The following is a 20850-nucleotide window of genomic DNA, read 5'->3' on the forward strand; positions in this document are numbered from 1 at the left end:
TTGTTCAGTAGCAAACTCATTAGGATCCCAATAGTTAAGATAACTATCGCGCTCATCTTCCATGATCATATTGTGCATGATAAGACACGCCATAACAATTTTCCACAACATTTTGACACTCCGTGCCAAAGCAGGACGCCTTATTATGGCAAATCGAGCTTGCAACACTCCAAATGCATGTTCTACATCTTTTCTAATACTCTCTTGTTTGGTAGTAAACAATCATTGTTTAGGGGTTTGAGGTGCAATTATCGCATCTATAAATGTTGCCCATTTTGGGCAGATCCCATCTGTGAGATAATACCCTTGATTGTAAGTATTTCCATTCACGGTGAACTGAAGTTGTGGAGCACGACCATTTAAAATGTCGTCAAAGACGGGTGAACGTTGAAGGACATTTATATCGATGCACGATCCAAGTGTTCCAAAAAAGGCATGCCATATCCACAAATCCCAAGATGCAACAACTTCTAAGATAACCGTCGCCGTTTTTGATCGCCCTTGATACATCCCTTTCCACCCCGCAGGACAATTTTCCCACTCCCAATACATGCAGTCGATACTTCCAACATACCAGGAAAACCTCTTTCCTCTCCTTCTCTTAGAAGACAATTCATATCTGCAGGGATTGGTTTCCTCAAGTACTCTGCTGAGAATTCACAAATCACTCCGCCAACAAAGTGCGTGATACAATGCCTAGCCGTAGTTGCCCCAAGCTTGAGGTACTCATCAACTTGATTAGTTGCGCAGCCATATGCTAACATTCTTATAGCCGCTGGGCACTTTTGTATTGCAGAAGCACCCTAACGCAAACTAGCATTTAGATGTTGCTGGAAAAATTGATCAGTTTCACTTAGTTGATTCACTATCTTCATAAATAGAGGTTTTCGCATGCGAAACCTACGTCGAAACTTATCATCACCATACAATGGTTGGTCGCTGAAATAGTCAACAACCAACTGATCATGAGCTGCTTCACGATTACGTGGTATAACTTCCCTTCGTTTTCTCTGACGTGGAACATCTTGTTGTTGTTGTTTCATGGTGGTGTTAACCACATATCTCAATGCATCTTCTATGATTTGTTGTTGCCGATTTCCCTCAATAAAATCAAGCAACATGTAGTCAAAGATTTCATCACTAGAAGTGGAAGAATTTGGATTATTACTCATTTAAAATTACTAATATGTAGTAGTTGTAGTTGTGATAGTGAAAGTGTTGTAAGTGAAATAGGACAATTTATAGACAATTGAGATACAAGTTACAAAAAATGATTTGCAATCTAGTAAGATAAGATTTTTTACCAGAAGATAAGATTTTCTAACAGAAGATAAGATTTTTTAACAGTGAGTAAGATTTTTTGTAGATAACATAAGATTTTTGGTAGATAAGGTAAGATTTTTTATCAGAAGGTAAGATTTTTTATCAGAAAGGAAAATTTTTGGTAGATAAGGTAAGGTTTTTTTATCAGAGGGATAAGATTTTTGGTAGATAAAGTTTAAGGATTCGAAAATTACATTTTTTTTTTTTAGTAGAAAACATAATATTATTACTCCAACACATAAGATTACAACATCTAATATGAACTAAAAATGCAAACGATTAAAATTACTACTACGTACGATTACATCTTAAGTACTACAACAACTCTTAAACATAACGTTATTAGCTGAAAGACAAACTCTTGATACAGAAACTAAAAGATAAAATAGTTAATACATAAAAATAACTAACACTTAACTTATATCTTTAAAAAAACCTATTACTAAACTCTTCTCTAAGCTTCTTGTACATGTCGGCTTCAAATTCATCGAGGACGGGTTTCGCCATCAATGAACGTAACATGCCGAATTTCATCTCCTCCTCGTTTTACTTTTTCCTATCTTCACTCCTTTTGCTTATCAAGTTAATCATTCGTTTTCCTTGATCAAGCCTCTTATCACTACATTCGTCAAGAGTTGTATTGAAAGCTTCAAGGTTTATCAATGTAGAAGAATTACTACCTTCTGCAGCTAAACTCTTTGATTTTTCATACCTAGAGGCCACTTTCTTCCAGCACCCACACTTAGTGATTCTGGTTCGGATCGTTTCCCACTTCCCTCGCTCTCCAAAGGAAGTTGTTGGACCATATGTAGGTCCCATTTAGGAAAATTTTGCATTGTTTCAAAACAATGCATCAAAATAAAGTGTTTTCCATGATTGAGTTTTGCATAATACTCATGGGCACGTTGGACAGCGTCCCCGCCCGAGTTTCCACTTTTCGGGTGTCGTAGGATATAACCATACGCCATAACCCATAATAAAATCCATTTTGATACCAATTTGTTGATAAAATCCCAACGTTGTTGCATGGACTTAATGGTCCGTTCTTTTATCTCTTCAAGGTTCTCTACCCGTGCTTCTTCGTATAACTTCCAAATTGCAGCCCATAAACCGGCTTTAGTTCGTTTTGTATTCATGGTAACGTTCCCACCATCTATACTCCATAAATAAGCGCCTTATCTTCAGCTATACTCCATGCACTACCTTTTTTATCATTGGGGTCTTCTCCAGTATTGTCAACAACATCATCATCGAGATCTTCTAGATCTTGAGCTTCCCGCACATCTTCTGTTGGAGAAGCAGTGCTACTAACATTTACTCCTGGAGATTGATCCATGGGTTGGGTAAAATGTTGGGACATGGAAAATAATGGGACATTTTGTGAAGATGAGCTCCCATGAAATTGGTAAGGAATTGGAGATGTATAATTCGGGTTTATAGGTCTTTGGTGGCTACCAAACCATTGCCAAGCAGCTTGAAATTGTGGATTATTGAATATACTTGGATCAAAAGGGGGAGTGTTTGAATTGTATTGAGGATTTGGATTATTTGGGAAATTCATATTTCTTCCATAATCATGATTATTTTCATCCATTACAAAAGAAAATTATAAAAAGAGAGGAAGGAGTGAAAAAAGATGAAATATTGAAGTGCATAAAAAATGGCCAAAATTAGGTTCATTTTAAAGAGAAAAAAAAAACAACCGTTGGTAAAATCAGTTTTCTAAAATATGTAACAAAAAACAAATAAAAGGTTGACACTTGTCAACGAATAGCAAGTCAATTTAAAAATCTAGCCGTTACAATTTGCTTTGCTATTTTGATGTTTTTGACTGTGTGTCAGGAGCTTTTCATTTTTCTTTCTTATTTTTATTTAGCAAAACGTTGCCGTTTGTTGTACAAAATTGTTTCAAATAGTGGGTTTTGGCCTTTTGGCTTCATCCTCTTGACTCAAAGGACGAGGTGCTCAATCCTTCACCAGATGAGGATTGTTGAGAATCCTCTTCCCCTTGAGGATCCTCTACATTATCCAACATCAAAGAGGACTACTTAAAATCAGCAAAAACCCCATACAAGAGGACATATATCCTCTTTGATATTTATGCTCTAAAGGGTAATATTAACACATTTTTATGGAAAAATTGTCAAAAAAAAAAAAAAGCTTTTAAATCACCATTTTGAAAAAAAATAAATAAATTTCAAAAGCTCTTTGCCAAAAGAAAACCCGATTGTAAAATTTATTTGTTAGAGGCAACCTAGTACATCTAATTAACTTAACAAGCTTAGAGGCGCATGATTGCCCGTCCCCCTTCCCCAAATTTATTACACATTTTCTTTAAAAAAAAAAGTTATCCATATACTTTATGTATTTGCATAAATGACATATTGACATTCTCCATTACTCTTTATAATTAGTAGCTGTAAGAATATATATAGACTTGAAACACTTTATCTTACTTTAATGGCTATTAAACTAAAAATATATGAAACCTTAATACGAGAGCTTATGGTAGATAAACATGTTTTAAGTGGTAAACATGTGCCTTGAAAAACTTGACATTGTCAACAAGAAGAGATGGTACATGTCCACCATAACCCACCCCAAGGTTACCAACTATATTCTCAATCTATCTTTTGAAGAAGTTAACTTGAGAGACTTGGTGTATACCCATGAAGTAACAAACCTGTATTTCACAAACACGGTCAAGATGTAGCTAGGCTAGGTGTTATGAACCTCTACATTGTTTTTCGGGGTTTTTCAGAAGTCCTGCGGGAGAGTTACAACACCAAGACTGACCTTTGGACACCTGTACCTGCAAAATAACGGAGACTCCTGGGGGTAGGAGTTCCGCCTCCGACAATCAAGTTAGAATGTGTTCGGATGTAAAAAAGTGCGGAATGTAGATGGGATCAGGCTCCTCTTAGGAGAGAAGGGATCATCCGGTTATATGAGATAACCTCAAAATCCGCGCCTTAGCTCTCAAGTAGTGCAATTAAAGCTGGAGTTTATGCTCAGCAGTTAATGTACACGTGTGTTTAATAATTTCTAAATGATGTTCCTCAGGGGGAACATCTCCCTTTTATAGGGTCTCGTAATGCGTGCCCAGTACTAGGTTTCAGAAACCTAGGACTGGCTGGGCTTTCCTAGGTATTTGGGTCGTTAAAGGCCACTTTCCTAGTTGGCAATCAGTTTGCCACGTGTCGTGGCTTGATTGATCCACCTTGGACCTCTTACGAGGTAACACGTAGCGGACTCTGGTTGGTCCACGTGGGTGACACGTGGCAGGATTTTTATTGGTCCACGTGGCGTGGTTAAATACCCTAATCATTTGCCCCTTACAGGGGTGACATGGCTTGCCACGTGGCGCCCGTGACAGGTGTCACACTTTGATTGGCCAACGGTTTTTACCGTATTTTTTTTATTTTTTTTGTCCCTTGAAATTCACCCCACTATAAATTGGGCATTTCCCAATCATTTTTTGGATATTTCCAAAAAATTTCAAACAGAACTTCTTGATTTGAGAACTTTGTCTTTTTCTGAGAAAGAACGACCGTCGCCTGCTACCAAACCGCCTGTTCTTATAGCTGCCGAAGATTTTTCAAGCACCCTCATCTCTACAGACCAAAGGTAACCGCCTGTTTTTATTTTGCATTCTCTTTATTTCTTTTTCTTTTTGAAAATGGTTTCCCAAAAGCACACGGCACGACCTAGGTTAGTGATCAGCCGGTCACCGGGGACGGCTGAATCTAGAACTAGGAGTGCCGATTGCCCCTTGCTGGACCACCCTTTGCGAACTGCCCCAAGTTCGGCTGTCTATGTGTCTGTGCAAGACACCATTGCATGGTTAGAACTAAAAGAACTACAAGGGTGACAAACTCAGACGGCTCCCACTTCCATGCCCCTGTCAGTGAGGTATCTGACGTGCTGCCTGGTGCCCTAAGCACTCCCAGTGATTCCATTTTAGAAGAATCAGGGGAGGAGGTTCAAAATGATATGCTGGGCTTTGTTGATCTAGCTCACCAGGCGGACACCAGGTCCGAGAGCTCAGACAGCGACTCTGAGCTAAGTACCTCCAGCAAATTCTCAGATGAATCTGAAGAGAGGCACTCTCGGCTAGAGACTGCGCGAGAGTCCCTCTCAGTAGAATTGGGAGCAAACTGGGCGGAGCCATCTGCTACCAACCGAGAGCAATATGCCGCCTACTATCATCATATTCCCGCATGCAGGCGGAAAATGATGGCGAATAAGATTGGGAGCTTCAGAGTTGAACATGTCATGGGGCATTATTACATCTTATGCACGCCGGATGCTGAAGACACCATATTCTGGCCAGAGGGGTCCAACTACGAGTGTTTTGGCTGCTATGAGGCGGCTATTAAGGCTGACCTAAGATTTCCTTTGCATCTGGCTGTGGAGCGAATCCTGGACGGATACTAGCTGGGTATCTGGCAACGAAGTAGACCCCAACTTTGAAGCATTCGCCCATATGCACTACCTCAGCCAGACCCCAAAAACAAGTGGGACCGGCTGGTACTAGCTGTCTAGCGACAAAGGCTATACGATGACTTTAGGGAAGGAGAACAAGTGGAAAGATTGGAGAAACACTTTCTACATCGTCTTTAGCCCTAACAAAGTCAAGAATAAAAAGGTTAACAGGTGGAACAGGAACCCACCTTTCCTAACAGGCGAATCTGAGTTGCCGCTTGTTCCTTGTAGAGCTAGAGAAGAGATCCTTGACAAAGGCCTTTTCAAGGTGGATATCCAAGCGAACCCCGAGACTAGGCCAAGGGAGTTCATTCCTCAAAATTATATTCCCAAGTATAACTGGTTATACGATGGGACAAACTTGGCCGCATGTGGCCTTAGCGGAAAGATGCCAAGAGGTAGTTGACCGCATGTTCAAGTGTCTTGTAAAACTTTATTATTTTTGTGTCAAACTAACTCTTTGATTCATCTTTTGCAGATAAAGCTATGGAAAAGCCCTCGGCCTCGAAGAAAACTGCTGCCCAGTAACGCTCGGCTATCCTGGGCAAGCGGCCTACGGGAGAATCGCCTGCTTCACAGGCGCCTAAGGTGAACTTCTTTTTCATTTGTTTAAGTCAAAATATATTTGTTGTCGCCTGCTCCTCATTCTATGATTTTTGTTGCAGAGCGACTCAAACAAACCCTCTCACTCACAGCCAGATCCGAAGATTCGGAAACAGGCGGCTGGTGACCCGACGACTCCTGGGAGAGCCAGGAAGCATGTGGCCTCAAGGCCAGGGAAGAACCCACCTCCAAAATCTCCAGCCGTCCCTGAGGGCAGTCGGCCAGGAAAGGAGAAGGAGGCGGATGCTGAAGGTAACAAAGACTTGTTTTCTTTCCCTTACCCTTTGAGGGTCAAATTCAATCAGGAATCGTCTAGTACCTCTGAAAGCAGTCGGTCTATTGACCAAATTTACACTAAGTACTTATAGAGTATTGATTGTGCATATGCCTCTTAAAGGCCGAATCTTGTACACCTGGCCAAGTCCATGCTGAAAGCCGTTTCCCTTGAGGACAGGGAGGCGGTTAGAGGAGTAGGCACCCTCAATCTGGACGCCACCCTCGCTCTTCTTACGGAGGTATACTTGTGAAAATTTTCTATTTCTTGTCTATATAATTTGCGAGCCGCCTGTAACTGACGTTTGTTATGTTGGTCGATTACAGTCTATGCTGCGAGTACACGGTCTTCGTAGCCCATAAACGAGAAGACCAAAGAGGTAAAGGCTGTGAAGGCTCGGGCCGCCTCTGTTTCTGACACAGCTATGTTCCAGATTGCTCAAAATGAACTTCTGACTACTGACATACTGTGTTATCAGGCGGCTGCCAACTTGCAGATCAAAACAGATTTAGAGGCGGCTAAGAAGAGGATCTCGGAGCTAGAGGCGTCCGTGAAAGACCTCAAGGCTGAGCTCGAGCCTCTTTAGAAGGCATATAAAGAAGTTGTCGGCCTCCGTACTAGGGTGGACAAGCTCAAACTCAGCCAGATGCTAATCAACCCCCTCTCGCTGCTTAAGCCTTTCTTATTTTTATATCAACTTTCTTCGGCCTGTGTGCCGCTTGTTTTGTATCATTACTCGACCAAGGGGTCGGGGTTTATTGACAATCTTAACATTTTTGTCGGTCTTCTGGCTGACTGTTTATATGAATCATTTGGCAGTTTTTCCAATTTGCACTTTCCTTTGAATTTTTGCATTTCATAATTTTTGTTAAGTATAGCTTGCCTTTTTGTATGAATGCTTTGAACATTTTTTGGTATACCGACTGTTTTTGCCCCTGGGCAGCTGTGCGCCTGGTTTTCAAAGGCTGATGGATTGACTTGGAAATCTTTAATACTTTATAGGGTGTGGCTGATTTCTAAGTCAATCAATCACTATGGTGATTTCCCCAAACCAGGCGGACAGACGGCCATTGGACAGACGGTCATACATTTAGCATGATCCGGCTCTCAGCCTCAATATAGTTCTTTTAGACGAACCACGCTTAGCCACTAAGTTTTGTACTTAGTTTATTTTATTGATTGTAAATTGTCCGTTTGTTTGATACATGTGCAAAAACAGGCGCCAAACGGGATATTTAACCAAAGTAGCAACCGCTTGTTGGGTTACAGGCGGTAGCTTTAATTGTTTTGCTAACCTAAATAGGAATAGTGGCCGAATGCCGTCTATTTATCAAAAGGACGGGCGGCTTCATTCATACCGTTTAGGTTAGCTAAGTCGAGCGACTATGAGTTAAGCTTTGGGATTAATCAATCTTTGTCACCTTAGTTTGAGTAAATAGAAGAAGTATTCGGCCGTTAGCCGGATGTTGTTTCCTCACAAGTGCTGAGCTTTAGACTTAGCTTTTTACTCAATTAACTGCTAAGTGTGGAACTTAGCTTATATCCTAAAATTTTTCCGTTGCCTCTGAGCAACAACAGTCGGCATCCGACTTAGATATTGTAGATTACTGCATGTTTTAGAGCAGTCGGTAGTCTTTGTTATCTTAGTCTCATTTTGATCAGTTCTCAGAGCAATGTGACACCCAAATGGGAGATGCTCTCTGCGACGAATTCACCCGGATGGATGTCGCCGGACGCCTGTTCATGTTAGGGACAGACGTATTGTTTATAAATTAAGAATATCCGGCCATAGGCCTCATTTCGATCGTCAGGCCATAGGCTTGACTTAGATCATCCGGCCATAGGCCTCATTTGTTCTAAGTGGAACGTCACATAGATTTGCTCATGTTGGAGCAGAAAAATTGAAATAATTGATAAGGCCCCCTGTCCATTGTACAGACGATACTTTCATAGAGAGTACGTAAGAAGCCAAAGATTCATCTTTCATTGATACTAAAGTACAAAATAAAATTACAATTCTCAAAAGTAGTACTTTTTCAAGTTATCTACATTCCAAGTTCTGGCTAGCTTCCTGTCGTCTGATGTTTCCAGGCGGTAGGTGCTGCCTCTTACTTCTTCATAGATTCGGTAGGGGCCTTCCCAATTGGGAGTTAGTTTTCCCTGCTCATTGGCCCTACCAGTCGCCTCCATTTTTTGCAACATAAAGTCCCCTATTTTCAGGGGTCGCTTATGCACTCTTTTATTGTAGGCTTTCGTCATTCTCAGACGGTAGATCTCATGGGGCAAGACAACATTGCCCCTGCGTTCTGGGAGTGAGTCTAGTGCTAGTTGCATGGCCTCCCAGTTAGCCTCCTCATCATATAACATAACTCGAAGAGTCGGCTCATAATGCTCAATAGGCAAAATAGCTTCTGCCCCATAAACCATGAGAAATGGAGTTTCACCAGCCGCCCCTTTTTTAATCGTCCTTATGGCCCACAGAACATGCAATAGCTCGTCAGCCCATAGGCTGCCAGCTCTTTCAATTTTCTTTTTGATGCCATCAGAGATTAACTTGTTGAAGGCTTCAATCTGACCGTTTGCTTGGGAACGACCGACTAATGTAAAACAGTGAGAGATCCCTTGGTCTCCTAACCAGTTCTTGTGAGCAGGTGTCTCAAATTGAGGACCATTGTCAAAGACCATAGACATGGGTACCCCATACCGAGTGATGACATTTCTCCAGATGAAGAAGATAACGCCTTTTGTTTTAATGCCCTTGACTGCCTCTGCCTCTACCCATTTGGTGAAGTAATCGACAGCAACCAAAATATATCTCCATCCGCCTGTAGCAGGCGTATACGGACCTAGAATATCCACGCCCCATTTGGCGAATGGTACTAGGCTATAGATGGCCGTCAAATCAGTGGCCGGACGGTGTATGAGCTTGCCAAACACCTTTGGCACTTGTCACATTTTTTCACCATCTCCATGGCGTCTACTTCTAGGGTAGGCCAGAAGTAACCTTGCCGCTTGACTCTTTTTGCTAAGGTCTCGCTGCCTATGTGGGAGGCGCAAAAGCCCGAGTGCAAGTCTTTTAAGACCTCTCGTCCCTTCTCTAGGGTAAAACATTTCAAAAAAGGTTGGAGATAGTCTTTCTTGAAAAGCTCTCCATTTTGGATTTCAAAATTGGTCGCACGCTTTTTCATTGCGACCATCTCTGGGTAGGTATCCGGCAAGGTGTCGTCTGTTAAGTAATCCCGAATGCCGTCCATCCAGGTTGAACCTCGGTCTAGTATTCCAATGGGATCTTCTTCAATACTTCCTTTTCCGATCCATTACTTCCCAAAAGACAGACCTAGGTGTATCACAAGAGGCAGATGATGCAAGTTTGGAGAGAGCATCTGCCTGATTATTCTCGGATCTGGGCGCCTGGCTTAGATGAAATTCATAAGTGTCCCAACCTCTTCTTTGACTGCCTGTAAGTACTGGATCATAGCCGGATGTGTGGCATCTTAGTCACCATGGTATTGGCTAACAATCAGTTGTGAATCGGAACAGGCGTCCACTTTCCTTGCCTCAGCCGCCTTACACATGCGGATGTCGGCTAGTAAGGCTTCATATTCTGCCTCATTATTTGAGGCTTGAAACTTAAAATGTAGTGCATACTCATACTTGTCTCCTTCAGGAGACTAACATATGACGCCTGCACCACAACCGTTCAGGGTGGAGCTCTTGTCCACATATACCTTCCAAACTTGTTCAACGTTTTTAGGATCAGCCGACCTAGTCATTTCGACAACGAAGTTGGCAAACGCCTGTCCCTTCACTACCTTTCTTGGTTTAAAAGAAATTTCAAGGCTTTGAATTTCAATCTCCCATTTGATCATTCGGCCGGATGATTCCATGGTTGTCATTGGCCGCTTGATTGGTTGGTCTGTGTAAACCACTACCGAATGCGCTAGAAAGTAAGGTTTTAACTTCTTAACTGCCATAAAGAGGGCAAGTCCAAAATTTTCAACCATGGGGTACCTTAGCTCTGCATTCCGTAGAACATGACTGATGAAGTAGACCAGGAGCTGAGTGTTGCCTCTTTCAGCAAGGAGAACAACACTGAGTGCATGGTCAGAGACGGCTAGGTACATGTACAACACTTCCTTTGGCAAAGGACTGACCAGCCTTGGCAAAGAGTGCAAGTTTTGTTTCACCTTTGGAAGGCCGCCTCTGCGTCCGTCCCCCATTCAAACATAGTCTTCTTCTTGATTGCTTGGAAGAAGTAGAGGCACTTGTCGCCTGACCAACTGAGGAATCTTCTCAATGCTGCCAGACAACCTGTTAATTTTTTAACTTCTTTTACATTGCGGGGCGACTGCATGTCTATGACCGCCTGTATTTTTGCTAGGATGGCCTCTATTCCCCTTTGATCTATCAGAAATCCGAGGAACTTCCCAGACTCGACACCAAAAACACACTTCTAAGGATTGAGCATGACCTGGTGCTGCCTGAGTGTGGCGAATGTTTCTCGAAGGTCTGTAAGATGGTCCGTTTATAGTTTGGATTTGACTATCATATCATCAATATACGCCTCCACATTTCTTCCAATTTGATTACGAAGACCGTATTAAACATTTGCTTGAAGGTAGCAGGCGCATTCTTCAAACCAAACGGCATCACAGTATAGCAGAATAACCCCTGATCAGTGACGAATGCCGTCTTCTCTTGATCTTTCTTCCACAAGGGTATCTGATGGAAGCCTAAATAGGCGTCCATAAAGCTCATCAAGGCATGACCGGTTGTAGAATCGACCAGACTGTCAATCTTTGAAAGGGGATAGCTATCCTTTGGACATGCCTTGTTCAAGTCTATGTAATCTACACAAGGACAACATTGGCAACCCAATTAGGGAAGTAGCATTGCCGAATGAACCCAACATCCAATAGTTTCTTTACCTCGGCGGCTTCCGCCTAGCTTCTTTCTTCACCATGGCTCCTCTTCTTTTGCGTTACCAGCTTCTTTTTAGGATCCACAACAAGTTTGTGGACGGCTAGATCCGGACTAAATGCCTGACTTCTCGTCCACTTCAAAGGCAAAGATGTCTTTGAACTCTTTCAATAGGTTATGCAGGTCTGCACCCAATTCAACAAAAGGAGCCGTCCCCACCTTAACTGTACGTTCTGGACGAGTGTCATCTAGAACAATATTAATGTGCTCTCCAGCCGGCTGGGGACGGAGTTCATCCGGTCGTTCTCTGGTCAGTGATTACTATTGCTTTTCTTTTTTCACGACCACAAACTGGTCGACCTTTCTCTTTTTGCCGCCTACTATGGAAGCAGGCGCGGCTTCCTTGAATTTGTCAAGGTCTATAGTTTCTCCACTAGAGTCGGATGTGACCACAGTGGGTTTGACATCAGAGAGGTAGCACTCCCTAGCCGTCTTTTGGTCTCCCCTTAGGGAGCCGACTGTTCCATCATCCCTTTCAAACTTGAGAAGCATAAGGGAAGGAATGATAACAACTTTAGATTCATTTAGGGTTGGACGATCCAAAATCATGTTATAGGCAGTCATCTCTTCAACAACTAAGAACCGGACCACCATGTGGCGTCCCTCTCCCTTTTCTCCCAGCCGATTGGGCAAGTCTATTCAACCTACCTGATGCACAACTCCACCCCCATATCCCACTAAGGGATGAGAGACCTTGTGCATGCTCTCAGGCTTGTGCTTGAGCTTGGTCAGGCACTTGTGGCTAATGAGATCAGAGGAACTGCCGGTGTCTATGAGGATTCGGCCCACCTTTTGGTTGACCACTTTGCATTCAATGACTATGGGGTCATCATGCGGCCTCCTAACATTACCCCTATCTCCCTCAAAGATGAAAACTTCAGGTAAAGTGTCCTTAGATGCCTACCCCTCATCAAATGAGCTGACATTTAGCCGCCTGATGTAATCTTTGGTTCCCCGAATGGTAGGGCCGCCTCTAGCATAGCCACCTACTATTGTATAGATTAGTTCTTCATTAGTATCAAAGGTTAAACAACTGCCCAAGGTTGGTTTGCAGGGTAACCTTGGACCTCAATGTAGGATTTGAGCACCCCTTTGTTAGCCAGGCGGTCCAACAGCCGCCTGAGACTATAGCAGTCGTTGGTGTCATGTCCAACGTCCTCATGAAAATGACAGTACTTATTTTTGTTCCGATTTTTGGTGGAATCTTTCATAGAAGCCGGCTTCTCAATGGTCACCCGGTCTTTGATCTCCATGAGGATGGAGTGACAATCCTTGTTAAACTCATACTTGGGGGTGTATGGTTCAGATTCTTTCTTTTTCCTCTTGGTCGGTTGTTCAGAGGTATTAGCCACCCAGACTTCTTTTCTTCTTTCTTAGTCGACTATGATGATCGACTCTCTCTTTTGTCGGACTTCTTTGAGTTCGATTGTTTACTAACGTGGCAGAGCTCGGTCGCCTGTATATAGACGTCCGCCTCCATTAGTGCTTCTTGGAGGGTGGCAACCCTCTTTTTGACAAGGTCGACTTTAAAGGCCGACCTGTCCTTCAAACCTTTAAAAAAGTCTGTATAGGCCACTTCATCAAACAATCCTTGAATCTGGATTCTCATCAGATTGAACCGCCTGATGTATAAGCGTAACCCATCTTTCTCTCCCTGCTGGATAGCTCCTAAGTCAAGACTTGTTTTCTTCGCAGGAATGTTCATTGAGAAGTTGGACGCAAACAAGTATGCAAGCGTCTTAAAGTTATTTATGCATCCGGCCGGCAGGTTGCCGAACCATTGTTGGGCGACGCCCTTCAATGTGGCCGGGAAGCATCGACACCATGCGGCATCATCCAACCCTTGTAGATACATGAGGTTGGTGTATGCCATAAGGTGATGTTCTGGATTGGTGGTACCGTCATGGGTACCTACCAACACATTTTCACCTTGGCCGGTTGGGCAGCCTCAGTTATTTTCTTGGAAGACGCAGAGGGTTGTTCCCCCAGTCGGAGCTGCTAGTCCAAGGGTTGGACATTATGTTCCGCCTGTCCTCCGAAGAGGGTCGGCAGCATGTAAGGTTGTCCATACGGTATGTATGGTTGTTGAGGCGCATACGAGGCTGCATGGAGCATTTGGGGACTAGAGTAGGCGGACATGCCGCCTATCTGGTTCTTCGATTTGATTTTGAATACCTCATTGAAGTATTCTGAAAGCTGTCTTGCAAGTTCGACGTTGAAGCCAACTCTAACAGTTGCATGTTCTTCTTCTGCTAGATTAACATCCGGGCATTTGAATAAGTTTTCTTTGAACCATCCGGCTGTACATGTCGGATGACCTTCCTCTTCCCTGGCTCAGGGAACCGGAGTTTAGCCAAATTTAACAAGGGCCTCTGGCCCTCCCTAGGTTTAGGGTAAGGAGTGGCCTCACGGTCTTTGACCGACTTATTCCTCCCAGAATGAGAGGGCTTCTTGGCCGACTGTTCCCTGGTGGAAACAACCGTCCGTTTATCAATCAGGTCCTCAATATCCCCTTTGAAACTTGTCATGAGAGTCTTGAGCTCGTTTCTAGTTATAGGGATGGAGCCTTCGGCCACCTGGGGTTGACCAGTCGATTGGCCGACTGGTTCACTAGGGCCCGCCTATTCGTTATTCCGTTCCCTCCTTTCGATGGCACGAATACGCCTAGTTCTTAGGGACTCATCAGGGGCCGTGTGTGTGTCGACTTCATAGTCGTCATCTGTATCCTGGTCTATATAAACCTGGACGTCGGCCATAGGCTGTTTCTCATTAGGAGGTGGTACCGGTTCTTGTGAAGCCATCTTAGAAGTACACTTCCCACATACGGCGCCAAATGTTTCGGGGTTTTTTGGATGTCATGCGGGAGAGTTACAACATCAAGACTGACCTCTAGACGCTTGTACCTGCAAAACAACAGAGACTCCTATGGGTAGGAGTTCCACCTCCGACGATCAAATTACAACGTGTTCGGATGTAAAAAAGTGCGGAATGAAAATGGGATCAGGCTCCTCTTAGGAGAGAAGGGATCATCTGGTTATCTGAGATAACCTCAAAATCTGAGCCTTAGCATTCAAGTAGTGCAATTAAAGCTGGAGTTAATGCTCAGCAGTTAATGTACACGGGTGTTTAATAATTTCTAAATGATGTTCCTCAGGGGGAACATCTTCCTTTTACAGGGTCTCGTAATGCGTTCCCAGTATTAGGTTTTAGAAATCTAGGACTGATTGAGCTTGCCTAGGTATTTGGGCCGTTAAAGGCCACTTTCCTAGTTGGCAATCTGTCTGCCACGTGTCGTGGCTTGATTGGTCCACCTTGGACCTCTTACGAGGTGACACGTGGCAGGCTCTGGTTGGTCCACGTGGGTGACACGTGGTAGTATTTCATTGGTCCACGTGGCGGGGTTAAATCCCCTAATCACATTGCATCAATATCCTATAAAAAATAGCATGGATGGACAATCTATTTACATTTATTTTCAAAATAATGGTTCAAAGTAAATACCCAAATATATTGATATGGTATGAATGACAATTTGACATCATTAACTTTTACACCAAAACACATTTGTAAATAAAAAGAACCACCATAAGAACATTGAAAGAAATAAGAATAAGAATTATTAATATTAATTTGACTAATTGACAGTAATAAGATGCATTTTAAAAAAACAAATATAAGAAATAAAAAAAAATTTACATATGACTCCATGTCTCCATGTCATTTTTTTTATATTCTAAAACTAAATAACAAATAAAGCGATTAAGAAAAAAATTAACAAGAAATTAGATTGTATATGTTTACCTTTAGGTACTTCGTACGTAGCTTAGAAGATGATAAATCCATCAAAATTTTATTTTTCCTCTTGTTAAAATAATAGTTCATTTTGTTTTTAAAATGCCCATCATAAACAACCTAATACTTTGTAAAAAACTTAAATACACGATTAAGAAATACCTAGATATAATATGATTGGGAAACATTACCAACAATTGATTTTTCCAAAGAAAAATTTATAGACCCACATTGATAGAAGATCACTACAATATTCTATTTGGTACAATTCCCCTACAATCAAATACAACAATTTTACAATGAATTTTAAGATATATGTTGGAATATGCAATCAATAACATATACTACGTAATTCAAACTCACTAATGTGTATTTGTGTATTTAATAACACTTGTAACAAAATAACAAAATAGTAGATGAATTGGTCAACCTTAATCAAACTCAACAAATCATGTAAATAATTTAATACGGTAATATCACCATAACCAAATTCATGAAAATGATCAATTATCCAACCTAAAATAAATTACGTACTTCAGACTTGAGAGGTTTGTTGATTGTACCATTATATCTGCTAAAAAAATTGTGAACTTTTCAAGTTTTTATTTGAAAGGTGGAAAAGGTGAGTATAATTAATGGTAGTTATAGTCCCTTATAGATTGTGAGAAAATGAGGAATGAATCTGACTAATAAAGGAGATAGAAAAGAAAAAAAAATTGTAACCGTAAGGTAGTTTTAGTTATGAAATGTAACCGCATTTTTATCGTATCCAGTTTTTTTTCTTTTTAATTTACTATATTACCCTTGTAATATATCTTTATCTTGTATAGCACAATCTTTTTATAAAGGGTATACTTGGAAAATGAAAATTTCCAACCAAAAATGGGAGTTTGCTTTAAAGAGTAACATAGATTAATCTATAATTTCTTCTAATTATCCTTCAAATCTCACTTAACCATTTAATAACTAAAGTAATTTATAAATTAAAAAAACAAAAACCACCCCTTCCCTTTCTTCCTCCCCTGGCAGCACCACTAAACCTCCATACCCAACCCCCACGACTACCATTCCTAACCTGACCACCGTACCCCATAAAACTGACCACCCAGCCACCTTGAAATCCCCAAAACCAACCACCCTAAAACCCCTGATCCCCTCTGGCGACCACCACCATCATCTCTTCCTCGCTTTCCCCTTTACTCAAGTCTTCTTCTTTCTCCCCTTCCTCTACTCTTCCGTCATCTTCCTGCACTTTTCCATCCTTTCTTTCTTCTTCCTCACACCAAAATTCAAATCCCAAATTTCATTGAATTCTTTCTCTCTCCTCAATTTACCTCAATCACCCACCCAAAAATCTCCTCATTATAATCCTTCAATCTCATCAATTAATTCAACAATTATGTATCAAAACATAGGTGACACCACCAGCAATTCATTCTACCTCCATAAATCTTCCAGTTTAGCTCCTCCTTTTTCTTCTTCCTACGCCCCGCCTTCTGCTCTTACTTGTTTTCTTCGTTCGAAGGAAGGTGGTGGTCAACGGCGGGGATATGGGGGAAAGGGACGGTCGGCCAGCGATCGAGGTAGGTCGTCAGGGATGGGGTATCTAGGTGGCGGGTCCGATGGGGGAGGGGGTGGTTGGTTGGTAGTTTGGGGGGTTATGGCTTTTTTTCAATAAATTAAATTTAATTGTTAAATAATTAGGTAGGTTAGAGGATAGTAAGAAGAAATTCAAGGAAATTAGAGAGTAATTAAGTAATTTTAGGGTAAATAACTAAACAGGTTCCCTCTTGCAAAAAAAAAAAAAAAAAAAAAAAAAGAACATGGTGGTGTTTTATTTACCAAAAAACTTTTAAAAAGGTTTTTTTTTTTCGCAAAATGGTGTTTTAATATATATATATATATATATATATATATATATATATATTACAAATTTTCCTATTTCTATAAATCTATAATGTAAATAAACTATTTAAAAATTTAAACTTGTGGCACTGTGCTTATGAATAGTAAAAAGTGGCATCATTACCCTATTAGCCCCAACAATAGTGGTTTATCGGAATTTCCCTTTGCCTATTTCCTTTGTTGTGTCAGGAGGAGTAGTGCTAGTTGTTTAATGTGGACCAGGTGTATTGCTGGGTCATTGCGGTATTAACTATGTGCGCTTAATGCTACTTTTTTTAAAAAAGAAAAAAAACTTTTTCTAAAGGGGGGTGGGTGGCTTTTGGTTTGAGCTATGTCTGCGGGAATTTGATGGTGGATGTTGCGACGGTGATTGTGCCGTTTGAGGTGTTTTTCATGCAGTGATCTTTCATGGAAATGGTGGCGGGAATTCTGGTTGTGTTTTGGGTAATCAGGTCGTATTTTAGCATAATTTTTTCCTTGCTTGGATTGATGTGTTTATTTCTTTGGGGTTTGGTGTTATTGGTGGTTTGGCTGAGTGTGGTTAGTGATTTTATTGAATTGATAATTGGGGTATTGTTAGTGTTGTTTAGTGTGTGATTAATGTCTTTGTTGTTGGTGGTCCCAAATTGCAGTCTTCAGCTTTTCTGCTTGGTCTTTGTTTTATCTATTCATAGAGTATGCCTATTATTAGATAACATTACTGTTGGTCATGTATTTCATTTGTTTAAAATATTGTTCTCTTTAATTAAGGCAGTGCTCTTAGGGTTATAAATTCACTATATAATATATATACATCCATGGATGTATGTGCTTCTGTATTTGTTTGGGGGTATCTTGTAGAGCAGGGGTCGGTTTCACAAATGTATCTTTTATAAGTGTATGTGCTTTTGCATTGAATTTGAGCTTTGTTATGTGTTATACGCGTTGATCCTTTTGGACAAGTGAACATTTAGACATTACTAAACATTTATGGCGCAAGGCGGCCTTGCACGCAATTTGCCTAAAAAAATGCTTCCAAATTTACCTTAAAAATTGTAATCTAAAATTGTAACAAATCTGACATTTTATGACTGTTGCTCAAAATCCAAAGCAAAGTTACATATTGAGCATGGAATACTGTTTTACATAATGCTTATTTTTATTATTTTAACTGTGTCAACTTTGTGCTGTTTGGTTTAAGAACTGTGTAGAGGGGGTGGAGGGGTGGTAATGTTTGGTCTGTTAATATTGTTGTTGCATGTGGTTATTTGTATTACTATGACAAATATTACTAGTACTGTGTTTCATAATTGAGTATGTGCTGTTGTTTACATCCCTAAATAACAATTAGTTAAATTTGTTTCCCTTTCCATTATACTTGGATCATAAGTTGGTATGTGCAGTCACTACCAGAAAATTACCTTTTCGTATTGATTATTTTAAAATTTGGTATCGATTGAATTGCTATCTACCAAAAAAATCCCAACGAATGGTTATTCAATACAACATCCGTCGTTACCATAGTCTTTAGTAGTATTTTTCGCTTTCGCTGGGGTTGTCTTCATTAATCGATACGGAAAACTACATCCAATCGTGGTGATTATTGTAGCGATTATAATCGCTACTAATGTTGAAATTATTTTCTAAAAAAGAATCCCTACATATGATCTATACAAGATTCGAACCTGCAACCTCAAGTTCTAATATTAATTGTTTTTCTGATAAGCTATGACATATTTATGTTCTCTTTGTCAAACAATATTTTAAAATCTAGTGTAAAAAAGGCTTTTCTTATCAATTTTTGGGTTTTAGTGGCAATTGTAAACGATATGTTTCTCTATAATATTATAAATGTGCAGAAAAAGGTGAGTAGATATTATTATGTTTTTCATATCGATTTCATATGAGTTTACCCTGTCGATTGTAGAATGATACGAATTGCTCTACCATTTCATAAACATATGCGTATATTGTAGCCAATATACAAACGCTACAAAATAATCGCTACGAAAAGACAATTTTCTTGTAGTGAGTGCTCTTTTTAATAGTTTATTTGTTCCTTAATTTTCTACTTATTAGGCTGTTTTGTTTTAAGAATTTGTCTCTTTTCCTATATGCATTGTGACTATGAACCTGAACCTGGTCTTATTTTAATATAGTGTTTTACATGTCTACTATTATGTTGCTTGCATGAGTACACTCGAGTCGTTATTACATTCATTGCTAGGGTTGGATTGATTTATGTTATGTTTCTTTTGTCTTGGTGTATGATGTAAATGATACTTGTTATGGGTTTTGTTAGGATTTTGGGTTGAAGTTTTTTGGGTTGTTCTTTGCTTTATAGCTTTAAGGTTTTACAATTGAAAATGTACCAAAAAGGCCATTTGTCATGTACCTGTTGTCCTAAACGTGGTTATTCTTGTGATAGGTTATGAATATATAGCATCAGGCAAAGTCTCCATTCCTTTCCAGCCTCTTATGGAAAAGATAATGCTTGGTTGAAGTTTCCAATACCAGTTTATGGGTTCACAGATATTGTTAAGAACAATGTGCAAGACCCTGGAAAGTTCCTGTTTTTAAAACTACCTTTTTACCCTTACAGCTTGTTTGGATACAGTTTTAGGAGGGAAGGGGGGGGGGGAAGGAAGAGAAGGGGAGGGGAAGGAGGAAAAAATTCACCTCCCTTGTTTGGATAGAGGAGAAAAGAAAGGGGTGGGAGGGAAAACAACCGCCAACAACATCGTGTTCCTTCTTTACATTCAACCATCAAATTTCAATTCACAATCAAACCATAAATCCTTGATTTTCTTCTACTTCCTAATTATCTTCCTTGATCAACGCATGATTCCTTCATCTTCGGTTCAATCATGGCGAATTATGCAGTTCATAAATTCTAGCAAAATTTCGACTTTGGAACAATAATTTAATGGGAATCAAAGAGCCTAGCGAAAGAGGCGGAGAAAGAGTTTGCTCAAAAACTGGAAGCCATTGATTACAACGACATTAACAATGGTGAATTGGTGGTGGTAGAAAAGTGAAATTAGGGTTAGGAAATTGGAGGAAATATGCGTAAGAATTCCAGTTTAAAATGGGTAAAACTGTCTTTTTAAAAAAAATCAATTTGTATATTTTATTTTCCTTTTAAATCTGTTTTGTATACTGTATTTTCCTTCCAAATCTTTTCAATTTTAAAAATATTTTATTCTTAAGAAATTATTGAAATATTTTCTTCCCAAATCCTTTCTTCCATTTCCTTCCCCTCCATAATTTGCTACCCAAACAAAGGAAATTGCATCCCTCCTTTTCCTTTCATCCCAAATCCCTCTATCCAAACAAGCTGTTAATAAAATTTAATTTAGGAAGTAACCAAAATATTATCGCTACCGTGATAACGGCTAAGGCATTTCAAAGTCACACAGCAGAAGTCTTAAATCTATAATAAAACATTGGAATTAAATAACTTGAGTTCACAACCTCAAAAACAAAGCAAAGTAAAACATCCACAAGTT

The 20850-nt window shown here is 40.4% G+C and overlaps 2 protein-coding genes across 2 annotated transcripts; both read right to left on the reverse strand.

Annotated features, from left to right (window-relative positions):
* Positions 1-222: 222 nt before the first annotated feature.
* Positions 223-764, reverse strand: LOC110687249. The gene is made up of 2 exons (XM_021863874.1): positions 575-764; positions 223-512 (listed from the first exon to the last, which is right to left on the reverse strand). Exons 1-2 carry the CDS (start codon positions 762-764, stop codon positions 223-225), a joined length of 480 nt encoding a protein of 159 aa, XP_021719566.1.
* A 39-nt stretch (positions 765-803) lies between these two features.
* LOC110687255 lies at positions 804-1172 on the reverse strand. The gene has a single exon (XM_021863886.1). It carries the CDS (start codon positions 1170-1172, stop codon positions 804-806), a length of 369 nt encoding a protein of 122 aa, XP_021719578.1.
* Positions 1173-20850: the final 19678 nt, after the last annotated feature.

The sequence above is a fragment of the Chenopodium quinoa genome, unplaced genomic scaffold (assembly GCF_001683475.1).
Source record: "Chenopodium quinoa cultivar QQ74 unplaced genomic scaffold, ASM168347v1, whole genome shotgun sequence".
Taxonomy (NCBI): Eukaryota; Viridiplantae; Streptophyta; class Magnoliopsida; order Caryophyllales; family Amaranthaceae; genus Chenopodium; species Chenopodium quinoa.

Bases quoted from the DNA above. Each gene is read 5' to 3' on its own strand.
- LOC110687249 (XM_021863874.1), bottom strand. From the start codon at position 764: ATGTTAGCATATGGCTGCGCAACTAATCAAGTTGATGAGTACCTCAAG. The intron at 513-574 runs GTATGTTGGAAG...CGGGGTGGAAAG, and splicing joins AGAGGAAAGAGGTTTTCCTG to GGATGTATCAAGGGCGATCA.
- LOC110687255 (XM_021863886.1), bottom strand. From the start codon at position 1,172: ATGAGTAATAATCCAAATTCTTCCACTTCTAGTGATGAAATCTTTGAC.